This window comes from Mercurialis annua, linkage group LG2, assembly GCF_937616625.2.
Source record: "Mercurialis annua linkage group LG2, ddMerAnnu1.2, whole genome shotgun sequence".
In the NCBI taxonomy this organism is placed as follows: Eukaryota; Viridiplantae; Streptophyta; class Magnoliopsida; order Malpighiales; family Euphorbiaceae; genus Mercurialis; species Mercurialis annua.
The window spans coordinates 49,222,949-49,249,429 of NC_065571.1; the positions used below are offsets into that span (position 1 = coordinate 49,222,949).

A 26,481-nucleotide genomic window follows, 5' to 3' on the forward strand; every position below is an offset into this window, starting at 1 on the left:
AATACTCAACACTTCAGATCTCTTTGTACACCTTTTCTCATACTAGTTTCGCATTACGTACTATGCAAGTGGCTCGTAACGTAACTCGTCAATGAACATATTAGTAACTTTATTATAATTATATCAATTTTTTATTTATAATTAATATTAAATTAGTTAAAAAAAATTATAAAAGTAAATATAATATATTCGGTTATTAAATTTTTTTTCCATACTGAATTTATTCTTCTTTTGATTTTATAATAACCATAATTAATTAATTAACTTAATTTTATTAATAATATCTTTAAAAATAATAAGATTGAAATTTAAATAATAATATATTGACCAAATACAGTGTTTTAATTTTGTAGTTCAATCAAACTAAAAGATAAGTATTCCTATTAATTTGGAGACAATTTAGTTATTTTTTACATATTAAAAACAAAATTGGAGATAATTTAGCTACCTATTCTAATTAGGACTTTAATTATAATAGTGATTAATTAAATAATTAATTAGTTAATGTATAGAACCTTTATTTAGTAACAAACTGAAAAGGATTATTCAGTAAATTTGTCTGTCCCCCTCTCCCATCCGTGCTTTTATATATAGTATAGATAGATAGATATAGATTTAATTGGAGATAATTTATATATTAGATTATTCAGTAAATCTAATATATTAACTATTTCGTATGCAACATATTAGCATTAGACCTGCAGTAGTTTATTTGAACAAGCATCCAATTTTATAGTACAAATTAGTCAACCATGTAGTTTGTTCATACAGTGCACATTTCGAATACGACTTCAACCAGTTCAGTTAATGCATTTTTTAATAAACGCAGCCACGACTTTTTTTTTTTTACACCATTACGCCTATGTAAAATATAAAAGTCGTGTTTTTAAGAAGAAGAATATAATTTTTTTTTTGTAAATCATATATATCATGAATTATGAAATTGTGTGTGATTAATTAGATCCTTTTATTAGACTCTCCGGTGGATTTCTAAGATCTCGATTTTGAGTTTCAGTAAGGCCAATTGTTTAAGGTTAATTTAAAAAATCTAACTACTAACTGCTAACATTATTAGTTTCTACATCCGATAAAAAAATTAAAAAAATTAAATATTTTTATTGATAACTCCTAATATTTTTATTTAAGGAAAATATTTTCTTATTAGGAAATATATCTAATTTTACTTTTTATAGAAATAGTATTAAGACATTCCTTATGAGTTTTTTTAGAGTAGGGAAGAGATTTAATGGTGCTAAATCAATTTCTTTGACTTTTAAAAATATATTCAAATATCTTAGAAATTATAAATTTATCTCAAATTTGACGAATTCGCTAGAAATTTATTTAATTTTTAAAACTAATTTAAATATGCCGTGATAATTAAATGTGTAATTTTTTCAGTTTTTTTAAAAAGAGTTGAAGGTTGAGATGTCATATAGTTTAAATAAATCAATTTTAAAACATATTGAATCAATTTAAAATAAAAAACATCAATCAATTTATCAAATCTAAATAGATTTTTGACTTTTCAAAAGTTTGGATAGATTGATTTTTTGATATATGAATATGGGGTGTTCTGAACGGATTCTAATTATAAATGTCTTTCACATTTAGACTAATTACCACTCGTACTAGACATCCCTTGCGAGAGGAAAAGGTCTGCTTCCAAATTTTAAACGATTATATATATGAGTACGATTTAAACCTGCGACCTCACTTAAATTAAAAGAGCGTTTTATCAACTCGCATGTGTCTTAAAGTTGAGTTTGGATAGTTTATTTTTGGTAAACATGAGGTTTTCTGAACGGGTCCCAACTATAAAAAAGCACATTTAAATCTTTCACATCAGACTAATACCCATCCGAGTAGTGTAGATCTCTTATAGGGGGCAGACTCTAACCCCAAGTTTTAAACGGTTTCATACATGAATACGGTTGGACCCCGTAATCTCATTTAAATCAGGAGAGCGTTTTACCAATTCACCTGCGTTTTAGGGTTGAGCTCGGATAGTTTTTAACAAAATATTAAATATGTTAGGATTTTTTTAACATAATTAGTCCTTTGGTAAACAGAAACGTTTGCCATGTGGGAAAAACGCATGTCCATCGATGTTTCTTGCATCGTAGGCTAGATGTATTAGCTTCTGCTTATATAAGCAACATTTCCTCTATGAAATTAAATACATCACAAACTCATAAACAACACAATACAAGAAAGCTTGTTGACTTTTGAATTAATTATGGCTTTACCCGAAGAAACCCATGTTGTAATCTTCCCCTTCATGGCTCAGGGCCATACTCTTCCATTACTCGACCTTTCAAAAGCTCTCTCTCGTCAACAAATTAAGGTCAGCATCATCACAACTCCAGGAAATGCTAAATCAATCTCTAAAAATATAAGTTCATCTTACAATTCTCCACTAATTTCTCTCATCGAAATCCCGTTTCCTGCTGTTGATGGCCTTCCCGTCGGCTGTGAAAACACGTCTCAGCTTCCATCAATGGAGTTTCATCTCCATTTTGTTCAAGCTACAAAGAATCTCAAAAAACCATTCGAAGAAATTCTGAAAACCATGGTGGAATCTGAATCTCCTCCGGTTTGTGTTATTTCTGATTTCTTTTTGGGGTGGACGCTTGCTGTATGCCAATCTTTGGGTGTTCCACGGTTGGTTTTTCACGGTATGGGTGTTTTATCTATGGCTATTAGCAAAACTGTTTGGGTTCATCAACCTCACTTGAAAGCGACGTCGGATTTTGAGCCGTTAGAGATGCCTGGTATGAAACTTCCGTTCTCTTTGACAGCAGCTGACCTGCCTGATTCAATTAACCTGCCAGATCACGACGACCCGATGTCTCAAATCATTGATGAAGTCGGAGCAGCTGATGCTAATAGCTGGGGTATTGTGGTTAACAGCTTCGAAGAGCTTGAAAGAAGCCATATCCCATCTTTTGAAGCTTTTTACGGCGGTAGAGCTAAGGCTTGGTGCTTAGGTCCTCTAGTTTTGTATGACAAAGTGGAAGATAATTATTATAATGACGACGGGAAGAATTCATCTGCGTTGATGCAATTTCTTTCTGAGCAGATCACTCCAAAATCTGCGATCTACGTTTCGTTCGGTACACAAGCTGTTGTATCCGATGCTCAGCTCGACGAGGTGGCTTTTGGGTTACACGACTCAGAGTTTTCATTTCTTTGGGTGGTCCGATCAAAAACATGGCGCTTACCTGATGAATTGGAAGAGAAGATTAAAGGAAAAGGGTTTATAACTAATGAATGGGTTGACCAACGTAAAATATTATCTCATCGTTCAACAGGAGGATTCCTGAGTCATTGTGGATGGAACTCAGTTCTCGAAAGCGTCTCAGCTGGTGTGCCGATTCTTGCTTGGCCTATGATCGCTGAGCAGCCGTTGAACGCGAAGCTGATAGTGGACGGACTCGGAGCTGGGATGAGTATCAAAAGGGTGCGAAATTCTGAGAGTGGAGTTGCGGTTACGAGGCGAGATATATGCGACGGAGTTAGGGAGTTGATGGGCGGAGAAAAGGGAAGGAATGCGAGAGAAAGAGCAGAAGCCTTAGGACGGGTGGCGAGACGGGCGGTGCAAAAGGGTGGCTCGTCTGATGATAGTTTACGCAAGATGATTGACAAACTTCGTGCATGTTAGACAACGTTTCAGTGAATTTAGCTATCTTAGATCTTGTCCAAGGGGCTTATAGTTGGCAACTTGGCGTGCGTGCATGGTCCATGTGCTTTCTTATTCTTGAATCTTGCCAGTTTGTTTTCATGTTTTTTTACCGTACTAGGCCATTGGATTATATGTTTGGGTGGGTCAGCATATTATATTGTAAGTTAGATACATTTTTATATAGACTCTATATAGCTCATCTCATCTATGTTTTCTTGTTGAGAGCGGCCAAAAGCATTATATAATACATGAATGTATGCAAATTTAAATTAGTTGAATTATATTGTTGATATTAGACCGGCCAAATATATGTTAATATGTTTATATTCTAATGTTTTAAAATATACTTTATGATAACAAGTTACACATCTGATTTTTTTTTGTCATTGACTTAACCTCCTAAACTTTCAATAAAACAAAATTATATTATAAATTTTATATTAAAATTGGTTAATAACCTTATCCTTAGTGTGAAACTCTCTAAATAAGTTGGAAATGTCACTTATATTGATTGAGGACCTAATGTCTTAAAAAACTCCGACCTTTTAGCCCCTTTTCAATCATACCCTGACGTTGAAAATTTGTCAAGTTTACCCTATTTTGCATTTTTGTGTTTCAATTGTACCCTGAAAAATTAAATTAACGTCTTTTGCGTTTGGAAATTTGTTTAAAACATTCTCCATGTCTCGCATATATTAATTGTATATTTTTAAAATTTATTTAAATTTAGTTAAATTAATTAAGAATTTAAATTACTGTTAATTTGATTATGGTTTTTAGTTAGTTTTTAAAAATAAAGGACTTATTTGTATTTTTTTGAATAAAAAAGAATTTAATTTCATATTTAGACTTAATTAATTGAATGATTTCATTATTTAAGTAAAAAAATTAACAAAAATTAAAATATTGGGGTACAATTGAAAACGGAAAATTCAAAAGTGGGTAAAATTGACAAATTTTCAACGTCGGGGTGGAATTGAAAAAAAAATTAAAGGTGAGGGCTTTTTGAGTGATTAGGCCTTGATTGAGATTAGAAATTTTGGCATTAGAAACCCATATTCAATAAACATGTCCTCATGTTTTTTTGGTAAATTAATTTAAAAATTTGATATTTTATTTTTTATTTATTTTTCACAAATATCTTTTTATCGATTTCTATATTTTTAATGAATATTGGATACTTTTTTTGTTTTTAAAATTCATTTTATTTTGGTAATAATCATTATTTATTGTAATAAAATTAAAATAAATAAAGTTCTTAATAATGTTGAATTTTGTAATCATTTTTTTGTCTGAAGATATTTGTAGTTAGTCTTAAATTTAAACTATAGACTAATGTATGAAAAAAAAAAATTAATCATTTTTATGATATAAAATATATGAGTCTATTGAAACTTGTTTTCGGAATTGTTTTTTGAAGATGCGCTGGTGGCACATTGATATGCTGATTAGAATAAAAATATATGAATGTGACAATTTAAATGTATAATTGATTATTGTGAAAGTTAAATCATAAAAATAGAGCATAAATATATATATGATTTTAATTATATTCTATTATTGCGTTATAATGCTAGCATTTTTATATACAAATGATTTACAACAAAACAATAAACATGATAATTTTTTTATCGTTAAATATTTCACATAAATAATGCACTTTTGGTTTATTGTACAAATGATATGGCGCGATAGTTGTGTTATATAATTTTTTATTTTTTATTCCTATAATATTTGATGAGATGCTTAAAAAATAAATCTCCTATATATTGAAATAGAATAAATATTTTTTGATAAAAATAATAATTGAAACGGGCCACTTACATGAACTGGGCTAACTTACAAACACACTAATCGGGCCTAACCCGTTAATACTTTTAGCGAGTGAGTTAGGGGCAAATGTAGAAATACGATTAAAGCAACAAAATTGGGATTCCATAGATTTTGAAGAAGCCCTAATTAAAAAGACTCGGCTAACGCAAGAAATAAACAGCGGGTGTCACTTAGCTGCTGTGTTCAGTTACAAATAAAAAGCTAGGGTTTCTCTTCAATTCCTCAAATCTCTTCAGGTACAGATCGCTCCCTCACTTTTTCTCATCTCCCTGTAATTTTTGTTCGTGTTATCATATCGAATCTATAGTTTTTTTCAATTGTCCTGTTCATAGATTGTTCTGAATTAGTATAAATTAACAATCTAAAAAAACCCAGCAGAAACCATAAATTTAGCCATGTAATAAGAAGATAACTAGCAATATATGTTGTGTTATGATATATTTAGTTTCCGTTTGTCCTTTTCGACGAGAAGGATGAGGTAGTTTTTATAGCTAATACGTTTAATTTGGTTTTTATTTGACAGGTTTTTTTGTACACAATGTCTCGTGTGTATGTCGGTAACTTGGATCCCCGAGTCACTGAGCGTGATCTTGAAGATGAATTCCGCAGATTTGGTGTCATTAGAAGGTTTGAATTTTTTTTGCCTATTTCTTCTAAATTAGCTATGCATGTGTTTATGTGAGGAACAGTAGTTTTTTCTTCTATTTTTGCGTAAACTGCGTACTATCTTGTGATTAAATTATGCATGGCTGGCGAAACTCAACATGCCTTTAAGATTCAGTTGGATAGCTATTTTATGTGTTGTTGTTTGTGTTATGTTTATTAATGCGTTAATCAATTTGTGTGCAGTGTATGGGTTGCACGAAGGCCGCCGGGCTATGCATTTGTTGACTTTGATGATAAAAGGGATGCAGAAGATGCTATTCATGAATTAGATAGTACGTATTTATCAGCATGCTGCCATATGTTGCATAAATTTTTGTGATAAAGCTTATATGTTCTATATTACTGGAAAATCTGTTAATGATGAATTAAATTTGCTCCAGGCAAGAATGGCTGGAGAGTTGAGCTCTCTCACAATTCTAGAGGTGGTGGGGGGCGTGGCGGAGACCGTGGCGGCGGTGGTGGTCGTGGTCGCTCTGGTGGTTCTGATTTGAAGTGCTATGAGTGTGGGGAACCTGGACATTTTGCCCGTGAATGCCGTTCACGTGGTAGTTCTGGAAGGCGACGTAGTCGCAGCCCTAGATACCGCCGAAGTCCTAGTTATGGTCGAAGGTGAAATCTCAATTCCTGTCTTGTCTTTTATGTCTGTCCTTTTCTATGACTTTTTAATTGCATTTTCTTTTTGCAATCAAATTCTTTTATTAAATGTGTTTTTACTACTATGCCTCAGGAGCTACAGTCCTCGTGGTCGATCCCCCAAGCGTCGCAGTGTTTCACCTCGTGGCCGTAGCCGCAGCAGGTCACCAGCACCAGCATACCGTGGTCGTGAAGAGGTTCCATATGCCAATGGGTAAGGTCTATGCCCTGATATGTTATGATGGCCATTTGAATGAGTGAAAGACTTCAAGCAATCTCCAGATTTACGTATTACTCTATAATTGTTGTTGCTTTTGATGCAGAAATGGTGTAAGGGATCGACACCGTAGCAGAAGCTAGGAATTGCAGCGCTCATTTGATTGGCTTTCTTGGATGATACTAAGATTAAGTGTGTTTATTATGTCTGGCCTTCAGTACGACTGTTTTAAGTGGGCAACGCCCTCAGCCTCATGAACTTGGATAAGTTTCTTATACTTATTACTACTGTGTTGGCTATTTTTCTATAATGCATGCAGGATAGTTTAGGACTTCTCCTGGAAAAAGTTTATGTAGGTATTTTTTTAATCACTTTATTCAGACATATAGTCCCTAAGAATGGTGCTAAAAGTTTATGCTTTCTTTTGTGTTGAGGTGTCTTCTGGGTCTGCTTCGTTGGTTTTGTGCTTCGACACTTGAGGTTTCATTATTGGCTGCTCTGCGTTGGGATCTTCAATTTTGAATGCCCAATTGGGGTCCCAGCTAACTACATATCTGCTTCTGTTTGATTGAACTCTCCGGCTGTGATACACCTCACTCTAGTTTATTTAATTTAAAGGATTAAGAGCTGCTTCAAACGCTTCTGGCAGGTACTTATATCTGTTCTGCAGAAGTTGTGGGTATGTGATTTTTAAACCATAAGGGATCTACAAAAAATAAAACGGTAAAAAGTGTTATATATTATAAAAAATAATATAATTTTTTAAAATTTTATTGTTTTTCCACTTATAAACACTTTTGTCATCTTTTGGGTTTTGTGGGTTATTGTTATGCTGGTCTAGTGTACTTCAAACTAGTGAATATTGGAGGTGCTGCACTGTATACAAGTCTTTAGCTGCAGACTTTGCTTCATTGGCTTTTAAACTTTGGCAAGCCGACAGCGATTTGCCCTCTGGTAACTTGGCTTTCTGGATATAGCTTTGGTTTTGTTTGATGATTTGGCTAGTGGATTCGACCATCAGAATTGTGCTGCCATTTTCTTTTTAAGATTGTTTTTTCTCATACACTGGTCTACCAAAGAAGATTTTGTCATACCTTTAGTTACGCTTCGCTCCACAATGCATCTGCAAGCATATGCATCTTCGGATGGGAATGAGCTTCTGTGTCATTAGTAAACAACTCATCGAGTCTGGTATCATTTAAGTTCTGTATGTGCCAATTTGAATATATACTGTTGGATAGTACATCGTATAAATGTCGAATTGGAGCAAATATATGTGAGTGTTTTAATTATCTTTTTTTTGTGTTTCATGCGGCTCCAAAAATTTCACTTTAGGTTTGCTATAATTCACTTTGAGTGAGTACAAGGTGCATTTTGAGCACATTTTTTTAGTAAAATAGTTTGAGATATATATGTTCCATTTTTGATATATATGTGCAACAGACTTGGACTAGAAGTAAAATTGCCAAGTTGTGTAATGTGGCAATATGCAATGATGAATAACAAGTTTCCATCTACCCCTTTAGTTTTTTTTTTTTTTTGATTTAGAGATATGAAATTAATTCTTTTTTTTTATCAATCTCTTTTCTTATACCAATTGGCAGTGTTTTAAAATCCGGACTGGACTGGCCCGTTCAACCGGTTGGACCTCAAACTGAAAGCCAGTCCGGTCCGATTTCATCTAAAGACCTGGATTTCTGGTTCAATCTCTTTAACCGGAAATAACTATACGCACCGATGAACCAGTCAAGCCGTACAAACTGTCCGGTTTGATTTCTACTGCATAAATTTCACAACAGATGCAATACTCATATCAGCAGTTGGTATTTGAGAAATTTATGAGATAAGAAATTTCATATTGGTCAATGGGTAGTAGATGTAATCGGTAGGAGTTGTAGATGCCAATGAAAGAAAATTGGATTTTGTTTACTGTTGGTATCATATATTATTGCGGCTCCATAGAAGAAAATAAGAGTTGAATGATGATATTAGGAAAACCTAATTGATACACAGCTATCAAAGACCTAAATGGCCAAAATATAATTAAAGTAAAAAAGCTCAAGGCCCTTTAAAACACTATGAGGCACATTAAAGAAACTTTTTTTTTTGAATGGTAACTTTTTTTTAATATGATGAAATTAATTCTTCTTAAATTTTAATACGGTACTAAAAGCATAATACGCAAATTATATATTGTAAAACAGGTTGAACTAGCGGTTGAACCAATTTAATCGGTTGAACTTTGAACCGGTAGCTACACCAGTTTTTCCTCCGGTCTGAGCTGTAAAACATTACCAATTGGCATATTTTGTGATTAATGAATTAATTAATTTTAAATATTGGTCAATGATTATTTTAAAATCGATACATCTAGTTTTTTTGATAAAAATGAAAAATTAAAGGATTAGTTGATGAAAAAATTAATATTAATGTTAATTGCTCATTGCTCATTGTTTTGAAGTTCAGGTAAATTGATATTTCTATTTATATGAAATCATTGAATGTATGAGCTATAAATAGGCATCATTCAATTCCATTGTTGATACAGTTAGAGTTTGACTTGCATCCTCTGATCCTCCTCGTCCACTGTGGTTTTTTTATCTGTATTCAAATGGGCCCATCATGTGATGCACGTTCCAGTCACCGGAAAACCTGTTGAAGGTTGGGATTGGGACCTATCTTTAAATTAAAGTACTGCTCTCAGTATTCTTTCATTGGCCACACGTGTATTTCATGTGCCTCGCCAGTCCCCAGTCGTCATATCCATAACTCGACATTGGCTGTAATGAATCACTCCATCTATTCATTTCTATTTGAGACGATAAATACGTCTAAAACTATGAATTATAGCTCAAATGGTATCCGTGCAGGTATAGTTCGAGGAATCGACAAAATCCTCTACAAAATACGTTATTACTTCGATTGATTTTCATCGTTAGACTGAAAATGAGTAATATTTACTTCCCACAAAATATGAGGAGGAGATGGCATATTTTGTTTAATATCTTCTTCCCATTTGACAACTGGCTTCTAGTACATTTATTTTGTTATAATTATAATAATCTTAGCTTGCAGATTCGAGAGCCGGCAATATTACATAATTTGATCTTACTGTAGCAGACAACAATGTGGGGTTCATTTGAGACTACTTCAACAAGTTGCTGCTATAACTCCATTTCTAGTGATCACACAAATTGTCAAATTCTACCTTATTTACCAAATTTTGACTACATCAATACATGGGGTATGGGTTGTTGCTCCTCTATGTTGCACATAAACAAAAGTAAGAAATATTAAAATATAAAACTCTGATAAATTTTAATGGAACAAAGGATCAATTCACCCCCTCAACTTGGCATGAAATATCAAATAAGTCCAAGTTCATGAAACCGGATCAATTCAACCCACAATTTGACAAAACCAGATCAATTCGACACAGAACTTGGCAAAACCATGTCAGTTTCCCCCTTCTGACAAAAAAAAGAGAGTGAGATTACCTAATCAAATAAATTAATCCTAATTAACTCTAATTAACTCTAATTAACATTAATTAAAATCCTAAACAATTCTAATTAACTAAATTTCTAATTAATAAAATATTAGGGATCTTTTTTTACCTTTTTTCCTTAATTAACCTAATTTTTCTAATCCAATGTTCTTCTTTCACCACTACCTCTGTCTCACCCTACCATCGCCATCTCATCTTTTCTAATCCTTCTTTTGTTTTTCAACACTACCTCCATCTCACGGTGTTGAGCTTTAATCCTCCCTTGTTAGACTCTTCTTCTAATACTAATACTAATAACAATAATTCTATCTCTTTTGGTGATTTACGTTCTCATGGCTATAGTCCTTTGAAGGTATATGTAAATCTTTAATTTTTTTTATGGATCTGGATTTGTTTGCACATACAGATTTGATTGTTGGCCAAGATTTTGTCATTGGATAGCTACTTGTTTGCCTTTTGAATAATTTTAGATCTGATACTGGTTGTAATTTGTTGGTCCTCTTTACCGTTATTGTTTGCCGTAATATTTCCATCGATAGGAACGACGTTTCTTGTTGTTGAGAAGCAACGACGAGAGCTATTTGAGAAGCAACGACAGCAACAATTTGAAAAGCAGGGCCGACTTTAGTTTAGGAGCACGGCAGACGTTTTTATTTTGTAACTTAGGTTTACTGTAATTTCTTAGATTAGTTTTGAATTCGATTGTAATTAGGTTTAATCAGGTGTGATGTTTCTTCTATCATATAAAAATTTCAATTCATAATTGAACAAAGGATCAATTCCTGGTTTTGAAGGATCGCCGGCGGTGTAGGAGCGGAGGGAATTGACTGGAGAAGAACATATAAAGGAAAAAAAAGTCCCTCAATTTTAGCTTAAAAAATAAATTGATTTTTAAAATTTTAAAATATAAGAGGTAAAATTAAAATTTAAAAATTATTAAGCATTAAACCAGATATTAAAAATAATATTGAGTACTATTTTGAACTTTTTGTCCTTCAAAACCAGAGAATGTGTTACACTCTCTGAGAGAGAGTGCGATTTGTTCGATTTTGCCAAATTGCGGGTCTGTTTGATCTAAAACCGTTTAAAATGATTTTTTTGATATTTCGTGCCAAGTTGAGGGGGTGAATTGATCCTTTATTCAATTTTAATGTAACGCGTTTGCATTTTTTATTTTGGAAAATCAATTTTATTTTTTCCAAAAGTTAAATGCTCAATACTATTCCCTTTCCGTCTTATAATGATAAGCTTGTGTCTTTTAAATGTTGTCCAAAGACAACGAATAAAAGAATTATACTCCATCCTCACCCCATCTACAATTAATAGGTCTATTTTCATTTTGGGTGTTTCAAATTATAAATTTAGTTTCACTCAAGATTAATTAACTAGACAAATATCTAAATTATCTCCAATTAAATTAATTAAAAAGCTTTAATAATAATAATAAAAATAATTTTGTTTACATTTAATGAATCATTTTGAATAACTATTTAGTAAAAAATGCATAGATATGATGAATAAGATAATTATTGAATAAATAGAGGTAGCGAGGAGAAGCTGATTGAGAAGATCCAATTCTACAGAATGAACGGAATTGATAATCAACCATCGTTACGACTCTAAAAGAATGTGATTCTATAAACAACATCGAAAAAATATATATGAATGAATAGTTTTTTAAGGGAGGCCGATTTAGGCCATATTCAAGATTTAAATTTGTGAGATGTACATATCTTTGTACATTTTATTATTTTTGACACTTCCTTAAATGAAGTTTATCTTTAAAAAAAACAAATACTACTAGTAAAATTATATTTTAATAATTTTTCTTAAAAATAAAAAATTTAGCAATAACCTTCAGTTTACTCTCTACTTAAAAAATAAAATCATATTCTAACAGACCAGAAAAAACAAAAGGCAAAATCTACCATTTTGTTGGTTTATTAGTGTTAAGTAGTAAGATACTCTCCAATACCAGTTTTACAACCTTCATGCCCTTCACGTCCTGCACAAAGGTCTGCCTAAGTGATTATAAAAAATGAAGATGAACATCAAAATAAATAAATTATGATGACTGAATATCCTAGCTGTCTTTCATTTTATTTTATCTAATTTCTTTGCTTCATCTTTAATGGAAGTCAACACCTTTTCCCACATTTTCCTTTCACCATTTTTTCTCTCTCTCAAATCCATTCCATTTTCTTTGGCAACCTCAATTTTTGTTCTTCAAATTTGGAAAAGTTGGACTCTTTTCAAGTACCCTTTTTGCAATGTATGTAAGCTGACTGATAATAAACAGCTATGGAGTTCAAAAAAGAGAAGCTAGTAAGGTAATGTGTTCAACTTTTTTCTAACAAAATATATTTTTTTGATGATTTTGATTAATGGGGTTTAATATTTTTACAGGTTTAATGATACCCATCATTTAGAAAAACCATTGCCTGTATATAACAAAGTATCTGAAGATGGTGCGAGTGATCCAAAAACAAGTCATAAAGTTCCTAAATTTGGAGGGTTTAAGGTATTCCCAGACAATCATGAGCCATGGAGAGAGCGAATTATTGATCCAGCAAGTGATCTTTATCTGCAATGGAACAGAGTTTTTCTGTTCTCTTGCTTGCTGGCACTTTTTGTTGATCCATTGTTTTTCTATATACCTTCAGTTACAAACAGTGGCGTTACTTCTTGTATGTCTACAGATTTGAATTTGGGGATCACAGTGACTTGTTTTAGAACTTTTGCTGATATATTTTATATATTACATGTTGTGGTTAAGTTTAGGACAGCTTATGTTGCACCTAGTTCAAGAGTTTTTGGAAGGGGTGAACTTGTTATGGATGCTAAGAAAATCGCAATGCGGTATCTGAAGTCCGATTTCTTGATAGATTTTATTGCAGCTTTACCGCTTCCTCAGGTAAAATCTGATGCAATTTAACCAGTGAATTCATGTTTACTTAATTGCTTGCACGTTTTCGAATCTGAATTTGTTCGTCCAATGTTGAACTATATATGATATATGTAAAACTCTGCTTGCTTATGGGGAAAAGTTAGAAGAAAAAGCAAATAAAGAACTTTTTATCTTCATAAACTGGCTTTTTTGACTGCGGTTTGGCTTCATTCCTAAAAATTTACTTCACCTCTCAAGTCTTTGATGCAGTATACATTTGGGAAAATTTGATTATGCCTGTTCCTTCTTCATCTTAACTTGTGTAAGGATTTTACTTTGGTCTATCTAAAGTGAAAATGACCTCAGTATCTTATTTTTTCAGGTTGTAATTTGGTTTATCCTTCCGGCAATTAAAAGTGACCACTCTGATCATACCAACAACGCCGTTGTACTAATTGTTCTGGTTCAGTACATTCCAAGATTATATCTGATGTTTCCTTTAAGTTCTCAGATCATCAAATCCACCGGGGTAGTCACAAAGACTGCTTGGGCTGGGGCTGCCTATAATCTCCTACTATACATGTTGGCTAGTCATGTACGTCGTTCCCTATGATTCAGCATTTCAATTTTGTCTATATTTATACTAATGTGTGTTTCAGTTTCTGTCTGAATATATTACGTCTATTATCAGTCTTTTACGCTAGTTTTTCAATGATTAGCCTTCTGATCATTTAGGTCTTAGGGGCCTGGTGGTATTTGTTGTCGATTGAACGTCATGCAACATGCTGGAAACGTATTTGTAAACATGAATTAAGTCCAGTAAAGTGCAGTCCATCATACTTGGATTGCGGTACTCTGGACAGAGATGAACGCAAACTATGGGGAAACAGTACTACAGTGTTCAGTGATTGTGATCCAAACAGTAATGTTTTCGAATATGGGATATTTGCAAATGCTGTTGCACAGAATGTTGTCGCGTTAGATTTTCTTGAGAAGTATTTCTACTGTCTATGGTGGGGGTTGCAGAACCTGAGGTAAACATTTTTTATCGACCAACAAATGCCAATTTTTGTTCAAAGCAATAATAATGAAATTATCATCTGTATTTGAAGTATGACTCAATACTTGAAGTTAATCCATGTATTAGGTCCCTGAGTAATAAGCTGAGATGAACATTTTCATGCACATCTCAGTATTAAAGAAATCATAGCTGCTACTCTTGCCACAGACTCTTAATAAGCACTAACCAAGTAATTTTCATCTTAAATGAAGAACTCTGTCTGTGTTCATCTAATTATCTACACACACGCTCATGTATCATGATATCATTTCCTTATACTGAGTGACTAGTGGGAAAAGGCGCTGTTAAGATGCATTGATTCTGAACCTTGTGTCTTTTTTTTCTTGTTATATTTTTCCAGTTCATACGGCCAGAGTTTGGAAACAAGCACATTTATTGGGGAAACAGCATTTGCTATACTTATTGCCATCTTAGGTCTGGTTTTGTTTGCCCATTTGATTGGAAATATGCAGGTAATGTGAAGTATTGCAGCCTTTGTACTATTTTTTAACTCTCTTTGAGGCAATAAGATTTTATGGTTCCCACAATGCAGTTGACATTTTGCTATTCTGGTCAAGTATGCGGATATTGTAAACAGTCAAGCAAATTTCTAAATTTTCTGAAACCTTAAGATCATGCCATCATAACAAACGACAGTCACCCACTCAGTACTTAGAGAAAATCAAGTTTGTGGTTGTATAATCATTTTAAGGTTACAGAATAACATATACTGATATTACTGGAAGTTGGTGAAACTGCCTTGGTATAACTGAAAATAGAGCGTACTCGTTTTATGATTTATCTGCTCAATGTTTCATAAAATTTTCAAAATACCATCTCTTAACATGTTCTTTTTGCTGTAGACCTACATGCAATCCGTCACAGTCAGACTTGAAGAGTGGCGGCTCAAGCGGCGAGACACGGAAGAGTGGATGAAGCATCGTCAACTCCCCCATGCTCTGCAAGAACGAGTAAGAAAATTCGTGCAATACAAGTGGCTTGCAACTCGAGGGGTTGATGAAGAGGCAATTTTGCGTGGATTACCTACAGATCTTCGTCGAGACATCCAGCGCCACCTTTCCTTGGATCTTGTTCGGAGAGTAAGTTCTTCCCTCATTTTTACAGTTGAGCATCTCAAAATTCAGCTATTATGAGGTGCTCTACAATATTTTACGATGCAAATCATCTTCGGCTACAGTATGACGAGGTCTTTATGAAATTTCTTTTGTTTTCCCCTGTTTTCAGGTTCCTTTTTTTGCACAGATGGATGATCAGCTGCTTGATGCCATATGTGAGCGTCTGGTATCCTCCTTGAGTACTCAAGGCACTTTCATAGTTCGCGAAGGTGATCCCGTCACAGAGATGCTTTTCGTTATCAGGGGGAGGCTAGAGAGCTCAACCACAAATGGAGGTCGGACAGGTTTCTTCAATTCAATAACTCTAAGGCCTGGCGATTTTTGCGGCGAAGAGCTTCTTGCTTGGGCGTTACTTCCAAAATCAACACTCAACTTGCCTTCTTCCACAAGGACAGTAAGAGCCCTAGAGGAAGTAGAAGCATTCGCCTTACGTGCAGAAGATCTTAAATTCGTGGCCAATCAGTTCAGACGTCTCCATAGCAAAAAGCTACAACACACATTCCGTTTCTACTCGTACCACTGGAGGACATGGGGAGCCTGCTTTATCCAGGCTGCATGGCGTCGATACAAGAAGAGACTGATGGCGCGGAGACTGAATATGAGCATGTCATTTGCATATTCTGTTGATGAACAAGCGGCTGACGAAACAGCTCAGCATAGCAAGACATCTTCGCCTACTTCTCAAGCAAAACAAAACTTTGGTGTCACTATATTGGCTTCAAGATTTGCTGCAAACACAAGAAGAGGAGCTCAAAAGATGAAGGATGTTGAATTGCCTAAGTTGCAAAAGCCTGAAGAACCAGACTTTTCAGTAGAGGCAGATGATGACTAATTTGATCCTCATTTATTATACGACACCCATTAAAAGTCTGCAAGAGAATTCTAATGATATATACTCTATACCATGTACATGTACGTTTGTTACACATAGGTTAATTAATTTATTTATTACAGTTAAATACACATTTATAGTTTACATAATGTTCCCTAATTTGAAAGTGTCCAATTACATAAAAGCTGAGAATTATTTTTTTCATTGTTTCTTCCAGCCAATGCTTAGTAGTGGGTTCCTTTTACAGTATCTAATTACTTAAAAACATACAAAAGTTATTGATATAATGATTCTCAATTAAGGGATATCTTATCCAAACTTTAAAAGATTTTGCTTTTGTTTCATTAAGATCATTTTTTTCAGACTAATGCAAGACAAAGAAGGAAGACTAATACAATAAAGATTCATTTCACCCTTCAATTTGATATAAGAGATCAAAAGAGTCTAAATTCATACTTTTGAACAAAAACATCCATAGTTTGTAAATTGTAAATCAGTTTACACCTTTTACCAGCAAGTGTAACTATAAACTGACCTGAAATTGACAGGCGGTGGGATTTTTATGTGCAAAATCAAAAATTTAGACTTTTTTGATCTTTTGTGTTAAATTGGAGGGGCGAAATGAACATTTGCTAAAAAACATGTGGGCAAGTAAGCATGGAGAGCAAAGTTTGACCTACCTGAGTATTACTTGGCAAATGGCATTGCCAGCTCTACATGATATTCAAATGCAAGTGGAAATTGGAAGTTAGAAATGCCAAGAAACAGGTAGCCTATCAAATCACAAGATTTTCTATCATATAAAAGCATTCCATGACAAATAATTTAATGGTGTAGGACCAAATTAAAGAACCAAAATGCACCTTACACTCAAACCAGAATCAGCTATGGTCACTAGAGATCTGTTGGCCCCTTGATCATTATTACTCATGTAGACCCCTTGTAACCACAACAAACAGCCATTTCTGATAGCTACCAGATGAACTAATATCACCTTCAGCTTGTTTACTCACGTTTTCTGCCGACACTTTCTCGGAAAAGAAAATTATTGAAACAAACATGTGCACATGCATACAGATATATAAAATCAAATTCAACAGAAGTATGTAACAGAAGAAACAAAAAGAATAAATATCTGCAGAGGGAGATAATTGTTGTTACATTGGATAAAAAGAATAGATGAATGTACATAAGAGTGTCTTAAATTAACACACTTAGAATCTGAAAATCTTGAAGCAAAGTTCATCTTTGCACCTCACTCAAACCTTTTTTTTTGTCTTTTTTGACTTTACAATGTACCAACTGTGAAAAAACAATGAAATCTGAAATCCTTCCTATAAATAACAATAATGTGTAACTATATTGTTGGGGGTGATTGATGAAAACTATTAGATTCCCCAAATCAAAACTAGTAAATGGAAACTCGTTTTATTGAACTCGAACAATACCTCTTCACCGCTGTTTTCTACGGGAAAGAAAAGGATTAAAATTCCCCAAGTTGTAAGTCACCGTGATGTGAAATGGTTAAATCTTCATATAAGCCAAGTATGAGCTTGTCGTGGGTTCAACTTTTCGTACTGCTTGCTCCTATTTGTATCAACTAGCTCATTTGCTCACCGATTAGATCAAGACCCACGACGAGAAAGGTCACACCTTGGAACAGTAGGAAGTAGAAATGGACTCCTTGGGCAGATAACAGGCTCCTGACTGCAGCTGTGAGCAGGAGGAATGCCAAAGCTAGCTCTTTTCTGTAAATTTTGTTTACTTTCTTAACAGGTTTGGAAGCTGCTTCTTTCTGTTCCTTTAATCGGTTCAATTCTCCAAGATCACTCTCGGAAACTCCTCGATGTATCTGTTGTAGGTTCGATGCCTTTGAATCCCTCTCAGCAGCAGCAAGTAAGTCGGACTCTGAGGACCTACCAGCTTTCTTGGTGACTACCCACTCATAAGAGCTACCCAACTTGAATAATCCAGATACCATCGCGTTGAATTTGGTAACCGACATTGTGTTCTCGAAGAGAAGGTACGGAACAATGAAAGGGAAGGATTTCGGATCCGGAAGAATGTTGAGAAATGACATAAACACAGGCACATAGCAAATAACCCACATAGGTAGTTCAGCCTCTGGGACGAACATGGTTAGAGGAAGAATTATGCAGAATAATGTGAAGGAATAGAATGGAAGAATGAGTTTTCTCAAGAGGAAAAACAGTAGAATCATGTTTGCTTTTTTCCATACTGCTATCTGCAAAATTGAAGCATTCAAGGCCCTTTAGTAACATAGTGATTACTGAGTACATTATTTATTGGAAGATATAAATTTAGCATGCAACATACCTTAGCAGTTATAATAGCTGGAAGACACAAGCGGAATAGATGCATAGGACCGGAATGCCAGCGATGTTGCTGCTTCCTGTAAGCTTCATAGGACTCGGGGACTTCGCAGAAAACCTAGAAGGTTAAGCACGTAATTTACACTTTCAGGATGTGCACCAAATAGCAAATTTTTAAAGAAAAACAAATATGATGCACTTATTTTCTCCGATCAAGAGTATCCACAAACATTTTTGCATGCACATAGAGATTATGATCATTTAGAAGAAGAATTAGAGTTTGTGACAAAACATAGGTTTCTATCATTTGTGCATTAGTTTCAGAGAATTTTTGCAATATCATGGAGCAGTCATTGCAACATAATGGGAACTTCATCTTATGCCGAGTTGCCGATGGAAACAGAAGATTACCTTTACATCATTGAGGAAAATGAATTTCCAACCACTGAGATGAGCACGAACAGCTATGTCCATGTCCTCTACAGTTGTCCGTTCGAGCCAACCTCCTGACTCCTCGAGGGCCTTAATCCTCCAAACACCAGCAGTTCCATTAAAACCAAAGAAATTTAGAAATATGCCATTAACTTGCTGTTCAACCTCAAAATGGAAACATAAATTAATGTTTTGGAGACGAGTCAACAAATTTTCATCCTTATTCACAAAGGACCATCTCGCTTGAACGAGTCCTATTTCAGGATTATCCTGTAATACAAGATAAAAGAGAATCAATACGAGTCTATTGCAACAAAAATAAAAGAACATCAACAGAAATTGCTGTTCACTGAATAAGAGATTCTTTGTTTCTATCCACCTTGAAATGAGGCACAGTTAACTTAAGAAAATCTGGATTAGGTTGGAAATCTGCGTCGAATATAGCAACAAACTCATAATCCTTTACATAATCACAATTCATTGCAGACTTGAGATTTCCAGCTTTGTAACCAGTTCTAACCACACGATGCCGGTAAATTATGTTGACGCCCTTTTGGCTCCACATAGCAACCTCTGCCTTGATCAAGCACTGGATGCTCTCATCATCAGAATCATCAAGAACTTGAACAAGTAATCGATCTTTTGGCCAATCAATTTGGCATACCGCAGAGATAGATTGCTCATACACCTGCATGAAGCCAGAAAAAACGCCTATGAAAATCAAAATTCCAAACATAAAAAAATGCTGCCACTTCTATACATTATAGTGGAGACTTCTACTCAGTGGTAATCTATACTATATTATAATCTTGAACTTCAAATTAGCATTAAGCATATTTTGACAAGTGGATTAGCTACAATTTGCCAAGTGGCAATTTTTTATTTAAATATTTTAATTATTCCATTAATGAATATTAATATATAGAAGTTATAAAATATGAAAAGTTAAAACTTATAGAATTTTAAAAGTTTAATGGTTATAATCTATCTATACTATATTATAATCTTGAACTTCAAATTAGCATTAACCATATTTTGACAAGTGGATTAGCTACAATTTGCCAAGTGGCAATTTTTTATTTAAATATTTTAATTATTCCATTAATTAATATTAATATATAGAAGTTATAAAATATGAAAAGTTAAAAGTTCAATTAATATATAGAAGTTACAAAAAGTTAAAACTTATAGAATTTTAAAAGTTTAATGGTTATGAATTGAAAAGTTTTAATATATAATTAATTTAATCTATATTATATTATAATCTTGAACTTCTAATTAGCAATAAGCATATTTTGACAAGTGGATTAGCTAGAATTTGCCAAGTGGCAATTTTTTATTTAAATATTTTAATTATTCCATTAATTAATATTAATATATAGAAGTTATAAAATATGAAAAGTTAAAACTTATAGAATTTTAAAAGTTTAATGGTTATGAATTGAAAAGTTTTATTAATATATAGAAGTCACAAAATATGAAAAGTTAAACCTTATAGAATTTTAAAAGTTTAATGGTTATGAATTGAAAAGTTTTAATATATAATAAATTTAATAATTAATATAATATAAAGAATTTTGTAAAATTTTATCATCAAAAACTATAATCTTGAGCTTCAATTTAAAATTAAGTATTGTGGATTGGCTATAAATTGGCAAGTGATAATTTTTTATTTAAAATTTATTTATTATTTCATTAATTAGAAGTTATAAAATATTAAAAGTTAAAACTTATAGAATTCTAAAAGTCTAATAGTTGTGAATTGAAAAGTTTAAATGTCTAATTAATTTTTATAATTAATATTATATAAAGAATTTTGTAAAAACATTAACCAACAATATTTAAAAATTTATGATTTAAATTTTTAAAAGTTTTAATATATTTATATTGTTTAGATGTTGTTCTTACAAATTCTAATCCATAAAATATTAATATTATATGTTATGAAATATAAAAAATCAACACTGTATATTTTAATAATATTAAAAAGTTTAATAATTTAAATTATTGCATGTTATAGAAATAGTTTCTTTTAAATCAATCAATATATTAAATTAATAAACAATTTTAGAATACATTTTATTGAACATTACATTTATTAATATAATGTTATTTAAACTAAAACTTAAATTTTGAAATTTATTTTGTTAATATGTTATTATATGTTAAGAATACGAATTTTTTTATAAAATTTAATTTAATTAATTATAATTTAATGATTATGAAATTTAAAAAGTTTTTATTTATGTTTATAAGTTATAAAATCTTAAGAGTTTTCACATTGAATAGATGATAAGTAACCACTATATATATGTGTGTCTCTTACTCTTTGCTCACGTAATAGACCACGCCATAGATGAATTTTTCTTTCGGAAAGATGCGATTTGTTGACTACTATCATGGTATGTGTTTCCGGTAATCCTCTATTGTTCAAATTTTTCATATGTTCTTTTATTATATTAAGATCGTTAATATCTATACAAAATGGATGTAACTTTTTTTTATAGAATTTGATATATTATAGTGGTAAAAAGTTATGTTATTAATTCTCATATTTTTAATACCTTTTCTTATTATATTTTTTGTATTTGTCATTTTTAAAGAAATTGAATATATAGAGAGATCATGTGAATTGAGGCCAATATTTGTGTGTTAGATCTTTAAAAAAAAGATAAAAGTATGTCCATTTATAAATGTATGAATATAAATTGATCCTTAATTTTTTTATTAAGCATGATTAAATAATATATATGTTCATCATAAACTATAAAAGGTATATGAATAATTAAATTTTATATGAATGTAATTTTTGATGTCTTTATAAATAAAAAATTAATATGCTACCATTATCTCTAAAATAGTATAAAAATAAATTTTATATTAATTTATTAAATATTATTAGCATTTTATATGACAATAATTTATCTTAAATATAAATATATTAAGAGTATACACTATATATCTGTTTGTAGTTGTACTACAATGATAGCTTATAGTATAGAATACTAGGAGTGTTCGATGTAATAGTTAAAATGTCAAAACCAACTAATATTATAAGAAAATACAAACACATCCAAATTAAAGAGATAAAGTCTGAATATTTGATTTTATCAAAATACAATTTTTTAAAAAAATATTAAAGATTAAGCATAAAAATTAAATATAAAAATTATAATGTGTTACACATACCATTATTAATTTATAAAGAGCTTTTAAAAATTTTAGTAATAAGTTTTAAAAAACGTAACGACAAAGTTTATAGTTTTAATGTAATAATAATAATTATTAGTTATTTTATATGTATAATTTTTGTAGAATTTAATCAATAATTAATAGTAATATTATATCATATTAATAAATTAAATATTTAATTACTATTAATAAGTTTAATAATTTAATTTGTATTAAGTTATATAAATGATTTTTTTAAATCCAATCAATAAATTTTATTGTATAATTATTATAAATTAATAAATAAATTAAGAATACATAAAAATAACTTTATTACAAAAAAAACTATAAAACATAGTACTATAAAGATTAGAAATTTAATTATGAGATATGAAATAATTTTATATTATTATATGATAAAAATATGAAAAATATTAATTAATTATTAATTTATTTTATAAATTTGAAAAGTTTTATTTAAACTTATAATAATAAGTTATAAAATTTAAAGAGTTTTAATATATAATTGATATTTACATGTTACAAAACAAAATGTATTTTTTAAATTTAATTTAAATTTAAACCAATTAAAATTTAATTTATATAATTTAAAACAATCTATGGCTAGAAATTTGAAGAATTATATTATAAATAATATTTATAATTTAATAAATACGTTTTTTTAATGGTTAGTCACTAAAATTAACTAAATTATATATTAAGAATTATAAGAATTTAATTAATTTAAAATGTTAAATTAATTAATTTAATACAAATTAAAAATTCAGAAAAATTTATAAATAAAAAATAAATATTTCAAAAATTATAAAACTATTCAATCGCACCCGCGCAAAGCGCGGGCATCGACCTAGTGGTACCTAAATTTGGCAAATATTTTTGTAGGATTACTAAATAATCCGACCCTATTCGTGGAAAAGTTAGTAAAAAAATGAATTCTACAAAATACAAAATTTCTTTTCCCAATTTCTTACTTCTTAATTTCCAGTCACTCTCAAATCCACAAGAACTCACAAATTCAGAAATTTCCACAAACAGAAAACATCAGTTTACAAATTTACCAAGGATAAAAACACAGAAAATATTCAAGAGAAACAGAAATATTACCTCCCTCTCATTACACATTGGAATTTGAACAAGAACCATAGGAAACGGAGAATCTGGTGCCTCAGCATCAACTAACTTGAATGGATCCTTCTCAACCCTTGGTTTAATCTTCCTAAACTTAATCCAAAAGCAGCCTAAAGACAGTATCATCCGATCTAAAGATTGAATAAGGAACAAAACAACACAGAATTTAGACAGAAGTTGAATAGGAGGAGCAAGATAATCGGCTCGAAACGTAATCCATCCAACATAACACATGTGTAATAATCCCTGCACATCCAAAGTTCTTGGAATATGAAGATTAGCATTCTCAAAATAATGCCAACCTTTGAAATAAGCAACAACTTCAAAAGCCAAAATAGCCAAAGAAGTTACTAGAAACAGTCTAATGACTGTAAGAACCAGTTTTCCTTTCCCTAACTTCTCAGAAGCAACTGTAACTCCTTGTCTGAAGATCAATCTTTTCTTAACAGCTCCAAGAAATGCCCAAAAGAAAGTTGCCATGTAAGCAACACAGCCAACAGCTTTATGAGCCTTGAGAAGCAACACCCATGTCACTTGCTTAGCATTTTTGCCTCTGTTTTTCTCAACAGGCTGAAATGCAGCATCTGGGCCGTTGATTTCCACTACTGAGTAGTTTGGATTCTCCATTTTTACCACTACTGGTGTTCCCCTTTTGCTGCTGTCTTTAGCCCACCACTCTGAAAAATCCAATCTTGGTGCCATTTTTCTTAATTTCTCACCAAAAAACAAAAAAGAGCCAAACTTTATTACACAAATCTGATCAAAATTCAACACCCAGATCCCAAAGCCAAGAGATAACACTGAGACATACCCATTTAAGGAAAAATTACAAAACCCTCAAATTAAGAAGCTACAATGTAGTAGTAAGAAAGAATGAGAAATTGTTCTTTGTCTTCCTAAAGACATAATCTTTCACCAGTAGCAGATCCAACATGGCAAAAATACTATGAAGAAAGGTATCAGTTTGTAGCTGTAAGAGACCCTAACACCATGTGTACTTGTCTGATAATACCAACACTAAAGCCCTACCATTTCCACTTTAACTTTGCTCAATTTTACCACTTGCTTTCATTTCATATTTTAGCAAAATTTAGTAATATTGTGTGCCTATTTTATACATTTTTAAAAAGAAAAAGCTTAAACATGCATACTAATAGCAACTAGATTATAAGTTGACTAATAAGTAAACAGTAAGACTCTTATCTTTGAAAATGTTGATGAAAAGAGTCTATGAGGTTTGACTAAATTATCTTGGATGATAATTAAAGAATTTAAGAGATTGGGTTAGCTGAAAATCATAATCAGGGAACATGAATATTGTTTTATTAATCACTAAATGTGCTTTCTTTGTCAAGGTTTTATTCCATTTTCTTACAATAATCCAAACTTTGTCTTAACCTTAACCAACCATATTAACTGAACATTAAGTTTTAACCTTAAATTTTTTGACTGGAACGTGTCGGTTATGATGTGAAAAATGAGAGAAGAATATTCTCAGGTGCTTCTTTTTTGTCTATATACTTAAAATTAATTTGGATATGTTATCATATATGAAAATAAATATACATATCTAAGCTTGAAATGGCCTGAAATGTCAAAATAGCCCTTGCTCTTTGTTGGAGAAAGGGCAATGATATGAGAGGTAGGAATGTCTTTCCAAGAAATTGGGTATGGACATACATATCTAGCTGTCCAAATCTTCTTTCTTTCTTAATAAAAACAAATACCAAAAGAAAATCAAATAAATTATATTATTAGGTTTAACTCATTCATAAGTTGATTTATTATTAACTTCTGTTTTACTATTTTTTTTCCCACAAGTACATGAAGAATAACTTGCAAATATAAAGTAATATAACAAGAGTAATATATAATCTTTCAATATTTGATCTAACATATTAACAAACAACTGAAGATATAAGCGAATCGTTTTCTTTATCGAACAAAGCGAGGGGGTAGTAAAATATAAATCGGAATAAAACAAATCTAAACATCGATTCCGTATAAGAGAATTGAAAGAGAATTTAAGAACGAAGTTTCATTGGAGCAAGTATTTCGATTTATCCTTCCAATTTGATCAACAATTCGTTCCATCCGTTGAACTCTAGTATTTCCGATCCTCATCTTTAATGAGACTCTAAGAATTTAGAACTATAACCTTCCAAATTCTTTAATTTATAAGAAATTGATTATAAAAATTGAACAAGAGATTCTTGAGAGATTTAAAAAAACAAATCACAAAAAAAATATAAAATCATAAATTTTCATTCAAAAAAAAACACCAGGATCCATATCACATAAACTATCAAACAAACAAATTTTATTGAAATAAAGATTAAGGCTATAAAATATTAAATATTTTTGAATGGAGAGGAGGTGATTTCCGATTAAGATTAGAAAATCACCTTCTCCCATTCTTTAAAAGATGAAGTAGAGAGGCTAATAATCACCCATGGACCTTTTTACCTTTAACCCCCCCCCCCCCCCCCCCCCCTCTCTCTCTTTAAAAACGGTCAGTAAACCCCTCAATCTTTGTGGCGTCGCTCATTCACGGTCCTTATGGACGAAAATAATCCTACAAAAAAAGGCAGTTGGCGGCGCCAAAAAGACTAAAAAAAAGGCGGCGCCACGTCATCAAAAATTCAAAAACCTTTAAAACACCGCTAAAATAATTTAACCAAACCAAGACCCAACCACACTCAAATCAATCAAACAACCCACCCAATCATACTAAATCCAACCGAACCATTGGTTAACCACCATCCGCCGCCACCGGTCGTCTTCTCCGATGGCCCTCTGTTCTTCCAAGAACAGATCTAAAGAACAGACGAACATGTCTTTTCAGATGGATCTGAGAAGACGAACATGTCTTTTCAGATGGATCTGAGAAGACGAACATTTTCTCAGATGCATCATCTGAGAAGATGCACCTTCTCAGG

The 26,481-nt window shown here is 31.8% G+C and overlaps 4 protein-coding genes across 7 annotated transcripts; 3 read left to right on the plus strand and 1 right to left on the minus strand.

Moving 5' to 3' along the window:
• Positions 1-2,194: 2,194 nt before the first annotated feature.
• LOC126667076 (probable UDP-glucosyl transferase 73B6) lies at positions 2,195-3,856 on the plus strand. Its single transcript, XM_050360042.2, has one exon. The coding sequence runs from the start codon at positions 2,240-2,242 to the stop codon at positions 3,662-3,664; it is 1,425 nt and encodes a 474-aa protein (XP_050215999.1). The 5' UTR covers positions 2,195-2,239; the 3' UTR covers positions 3,665-3,856.
• Positions 3,857-5,604: 1,748 nt separating this feature from the next.
• Positions 5,605-8,326, plus strand: LOC126669210 (serine/arginine-rich splicing factor RSZ22). 3 transcript variants are annotated; one of them, XR_007638438.2, is made up of 7 exons: positions 5,605-5,754; positions 6,042-6,145; positions 6,368-6,456; positions 6,565-6,793; positions 6,912-7,031; positions 7,141-7,757; positions 7,876-8,326. XR_007638438.2 is itself a non-coding variant. In XM_050362617.2 (6 exons), the coding sequence occupies exons 2-6, from the start codon at positions 6,057-6,059 to the stop codon at positions 7,175-7,177; spliced, it is 564 nt and encodes a 187-aa protein (XP_050218574.1). In that variant the 5' UTR covers positions 5,605-5,754; positions 6,042-6,056; the 3' UTR covers positions 7,178-8,326. The 3 variants fall into 3 exon arrangements, 1 of the variants encoding a protein (XP_050218574.1); XR_007638439.2 differs by having other exon boundaries at positions 7,141-7,683; XM_050362617.2 differs by having other exon boundaries at positions 7,141-8,326.
• A 4,177-nt stretch (positions 8,327-12,503) lies between these two features.
• LOC126666762 (probable cyclic nucleotide-gated ion channel 14) lies at positions 12,504-16,616 on the plus strand. Of its 2 annotated transcripts, XM_050359623.2 has the most exons (8): positions 12,505-12,872; positions 12,949-13,229; positions 13,319-13,456; positions 13,812-14,024; positions 14,165-14,463; positions 14,851-14,962; positions 15,353-15,589; positions 15,735-16,616. In XM_050359623.2, the coding sequence occupies exons 2-8, from the start codon at positions 13,008-13,010 to the stop codon at positions 16,455-16,457; spliced, it is 1,944 nt and encodes a 647-aa protein (XP_050215580.1). In that variant the 5' UTR covers positions 12,505-12,872; positions 12,949-13,007; the 3' UTR covers positions 16,458-16,616. The 2 variants fall into 2 exon arrangements, with proteins under 2 accessions (XP_050215579.1, XP_050215580.1); XM_050359622.1 differs by having other exon boundaries at positions 12,504-12,872; positions 12,949-13,456.
• A 948-nt stretch (positions 16,617-17,564) lies between these two features.
• Positions 17,565-24,701, minus strand: LOC126666765 (probable xyloglucan glycosyltransferase 5). Its single transcript, XM_050359624.2, has 5 exons — positions 23,519-24,701; positions 19,602-19,910; positions 19,202-19,492; positions 18,795-18,908; positions 17,565-18,702 (listed from the first exon to the last, which is right to left on the minus strand). The coding sequence occupies exons 1-5, from the start codon at positions 24,242-24,244 to the stop codon at positions 18,058-18,060; spliced, it is 2,085 nt and encodes a 694-aa protein (XP_050215581.1). The 5' UTR covers positions 24,245-24,701; the 3' UTR covers positions 17,565-18,057.
• Positions 24,702-26,481: the final 1,780 nt, after the last annotated feature.